The sequence below is a fragment of the Copadichromis virginalis genome, linkage group LG11 (genome assembly GCF_057382275.1).
Source record: "Copadichromis virginalis isolate Kocher_CV1m ecotype Utaka linkage group LG11, C_Virginalis_male_GT1.1, whole genome shotgun sequence".
NCBI lineage: Eukaryota > Metazoa > Chordata > Actinopteri > Cichliformes > Cichlidae > Copadichromis > Copadichromis virginalis.
Genome location: NC_140628.1, coordinates 28020620 through 28025106, shown reverse-complemented (window position 1 = coordinate 28025106; position 4487 = coordinate 28020620). Strand labels below are relative to the sequence as shown.

General features: G+C 41.9%; 1 protein-coding gene across 1 annotated transcript; it reads right to left on the bottom strand.

Annotated features, from left to right (window-relative positions):
- Window positions 1–2042: 2042 nt before the first annotated feature.
- On the bottom strand, window positions 2043–4487 carry LOC146698941 (adenosine receptor A1). The gene is made up of 2 exons (XM_085472709.1): window positions 4118–4487; window positions 2043–3419 (listed from the first exon to the last, which is right to left on the bottom strand). The coding sequence occupies exons 1-2, from the start codon at window positions 4483–4485 to the stop codon at window positions 2570–2572; spliced, it is 1218 nt and encodes a 405-aa protein (XP_085328835.1). The 5' UTR covers window positions 4486–4487; the 3' UTR covers window positions 2043–2569.

Here is a 4487-nt window from a genome sequence, read left to right as displayed (position 1 = left end):
CCTCGGGTATCAGACTGTTTTTTTTTTTTCTTTTTGGGAGAGGCTGGGGGCGAAGGGTGTTTACTGCATAATTAGCTGGTACTGATTTTGAAATCCTGTGAATGCAGAACAGGAGATGTAGCATATGATTAGATCAATGGGGAATAGTGGCGTTATAGGTGGGAAGATAAAGATGAAGGCAGCGGAGCCGGTTAAAACTGGCAGCTCTTTCAGAATAAACAAAACAGATGCTTGTGTGGCAGTGCTAATGAATCATGAGAGCAGATAGCAGGCAAGAAAAGGTGACAGGAGGGTTGATTCAGACTCTGCCATTAACTTTCACGCAATCAATACCCGATTCTGTCGGGAAGCACTCAACATGTCCATCTGTGTGCAGGGCTAGATTTGAAAGCTGCTGGAGGTCGCAGGGTGATAGATCGATGTGTTTTCTTCTATCGATGGCAAAGCTCCTTGGTCGCCTGTCATAAAGACAGATTGTCAAACGGCAATCAAAGTAATGGACTTGCCAGGCGCTACCAGCATGAGTTGACACTCTGGCCAGCAAACAATTCAGTCGAAACTAGACATATCTTGAGTTTATGATGACGCAACAGTACCACTGGAAGCGCTTGCTATCAAACTCACTGTGGTCGATGAGTAATAAAACTGAGAATATTGCCCCTTTTTTATGTCTTAAAAAACAGAAGTGTGTGTCCTTCAAACAAAGGTTTCATCTGTTTGTTTTCCTGTGGGATACACAGCACTCAGTCTGGTTGTCTTTGTTGGTTGTTTGATGCTGATATTTCTGCTCGTCCTCACAGAGGGGAGAAAGAAAAAATAAAACTCTACAAAAAGTAAACTTTTTAGTTCACAGTTGTGTTTGTGTTCCCCTATAGAGTCCTCATAATCACACGGAAATTCACAGCATTGACTGTTGGCTGGGTAGGCTTTCTGGGAAACTAGGCTGGACATACTTATAACACAATTCATATGGTATTTCTGAAAGCAATACGACCACCACTGTGATCGTGGAGGGTGATTATCAAATCGAAAAACATAAAAATCGAAAAAGTGGAAAGTAACAAGCCATCAGTTCTTAATCCACTTCTATTTATGGCACGCAGTGAATGTACCAAAATATGGCTAATAATATGACAGGAAAAAGTATGAATAACTCATATAGCTTTTCTCTGACGTTGGTTTCACAAATTAATCCCCTGGAACGGGTTCACATCAGAGAATTTCCCATTTGTGAGAGTCATATTTCATTTTTACAATTTGCAGCTAATATTTGACTTCAGTTCAAAAGGAAAAAAAGTAATTTTATTTTACTGCCAACATGCATGATTGTATCAGTCCTTTCTCTTTGGTTTCACCAGCGACCCTAGCATGGCAAAGAGGTGACAGAGTAGCTTGAAGCGCAGGTTACTGAAGTTTCCAAGCTGTGTATAATCAGGAAGTAGGGAGCTTCCAAGCAGGCAAAACAATTGAATATGCACCTGTGCCAGGGAAGCTGGAGAAATTTAATTCTTCACTGAGTGATATTTTTTTACCCCAGACTTTACTACATTTCTTTGTCAATAATGTGTTCCAGGGAAAGGTTTTTTTTTTTTTTTTTTGCAATGACATGAAGCATACCAGTCTGTGTATTTTCTGAATACATTAAGATAAAACTGAAAGTGCTGAAGGATTTGAAAAGTGAGAAAATGAATAAAAAATAGGCACAAGGTCTATAGAAAGCTGGAGAGACAGAGCAGGTCTATGATCATGAGAAACAGGGGGGAAATGTAAATTAGGGTGACCATATTTTGATTTCCAAAAAAGAGAACACTTGGCCCAGCCAAGAAGAACTTCAATAATGAATGGTGAAATAAAAAAATGTCATATAGGTTTTTACAAGTCAACAAGTGCAAAAAAGAGGACAGTTGGTCACCCTAATGTAAATGGCATGTTCACTGTCATACATATGTCCTATGCAGAGGGAGATGGATTGCTACTGTTTTCTCCATCACTGATTTCTTAATACTAACATGCTTCAAGATGAACAATCCAATTAGTGTGAATAAGGACCTTTTTATTACAAGAGAGAATCGTATTGTATTTACAAGTTTAATCAAAGCAGCCATGAAAATTGTGTCATAACCAGGTTAATTATGTTTTCCTTACAATCCCACCTTCTCTCTAGACCACTACTGAAGGTTTAATTAAATGCTGTCACTCATATATCTACATTACTGGTGGTTGGCTTAGTAGAGATTTAAAGCAGGCTTAGAATAAGACCCATAGGAAGAGCAGTCAAAGAAAACAGACATCTGTGATCAGGATAGTAGTTATCACCTAGAGACTTAATTTTCTCACTGACATTTGGTGTGGGACCTGATAATTAACTGGCCTGATCATTTGCTAGTTATGCATTATGTGTGTATACAAGGTTGCAGATTGCTTAAAAGCCAGCAACAAACAGAAATATGCCACATTTCTTCAGTCCACAGGTCATTTGTTTCCAATACTAACTATTTTTTACGCACACGAAACATGGAGGGAATGTTGCTCTATCTGCTGTGAACAATAGCCCAGATCTTCCAAGAATTTAGACCTCTGGGCACACTTTGGCTTTAAGGGAGTGTTTGGCTGAAGACCATGGAGCTGCCTGCATCGCCTCACACAGTGCTATACGTACAGATTTCCCTCTGGACTGGGCTACTGCAGGTGGAAGGTTGGTAACAGTTAGAGGGAATGATGCCTGTTCTCCCCCCATGTGTTTCCTAGGAGGAGTGAAAAGGATCTGGGGCACAAGACTGTAGAGCTGGAAGAGGAACAAGGCAAATATACGAACCCAGTGAGGAACATAAGTACTCGGGGTAAAAAGCAGGAGAGCGTGGATAATGTGGAGTGGCAGGCACAGCAGAACTAAAAGGGAGAGGGAGAGGGCCAGGGAGCGGGCCAAACAGGAGTCATGTTTTGGGGGATCTGCATGACTAAAAGGAGTCTTCCTCTGCTTCATGCATAGCAGGTCAATGTAAATGGCCAGGAGCCAAAGCAAGGGGAGGATAAATGCCGTCATCCCGTGAACATAGACCAAGAATTGGGGACTGAGAATAGTGTCAGGAGCACAGAGTGTCCAGTGGCTGCTGTGAATCTCAGCATAGGTAAAGTTGCTCATGTCCTCCACATAAAATTTTGACAAGAAGCCTCCGTATGGAAGGTACTTCCCAATGACTTTGACGTCATACTTAGGGGGTGGGGAAGAGGTAAGATGGGGTGAAGAAGTTGTCCAGTTACCATCCAACTCAAGACCCACTGTGCCTGGGTCCGTACTGCTCGTGCTGGCGTTGAGGACATCTGTGCCGATGAACTGAGCAAAGGAGGAGAGAACAGAGGCCACCCAGCACAACAGAACTACACCCAGAGTTCGCTGACGAGTGACCACTGTGGAGTATCTGGCATCCAAAGACATGAAAAACAACAACAACATATTAGCGTGGAGTTAATACTGAGACTCAATAGTACTTGATAAGAAATTAGGACATCACCAAGATGATTGTTCCTAACTGACTCCTGTCTACCACCAACTCCAAAAATACAAAATGGCACGCCGTACATCTTTGAAGAAAGTATTTTCAGTCTAAAATGAATTTCTGATTTTCCATTCAAGTCCGAATTTGTGGGTCACTGTCAATCAAACATCTAAGAGCCTTGGAGCCAATTGATATTTACTCACCATCACTCACATCGCATCACAAGCAGTTCGCAATAAGAACATCTTTATGAGCACTGAACAAACAGGTTGTTTTACTACATACAAAGGTGTGCCTTGACTTTTTTTTCCCCCTTTTGCACTTATATTGATTTCTTTCTCTCATTTTTGCTAAAAGCATGCTTACAAATCTTGGTTGACTCTTGCCACCCACATATTCACCCTTTCCCACACATATACAAAAATGTATTAAACCACTCTTTTCATTTTTGAAGTTTTATTTTACTTTGAAAATGAGTCTTATATAAGAAATGTCTGCTTTTGTGTATTTTTTGTTGTGTGTGTGTGTGCGTGTGTGTGTGTGTGTGTCTGCTTAAACTTTGAAACTGAAATTGAAAACTTGTGTCCTTTTTCCTCTACTGATCAAACTGTTACGCTCACCTGTCTGCCAAACGATGGTATAGGTGGGTGTTCAGGGTAAGCAGTACCAACAGGAACATTGTAAACTGCCTGACCATCATAGGGCAACACACAAGGGTTATGCAGGTGTACAAACACTGGGAGCTTCGCAGGTTGAGTAACACGTTCAGAGGGAGTCCTGCTGCACCTCCTATGGCTCCGACGCAACCCAGACACAGTCGAAGACAGCATGAAACACTCCCAGGCTGGGGCCTGGCAATCTGGGATCCGTCTTGGACATCAGCCATCGTGCCCTTGCTGGTGACTGCCATGCAAAGCCGCACGCTCACCACAATTATAGATAAAGATAACATGCACTGGCATAGGGAATACAGCCACGTGAACTCCATGT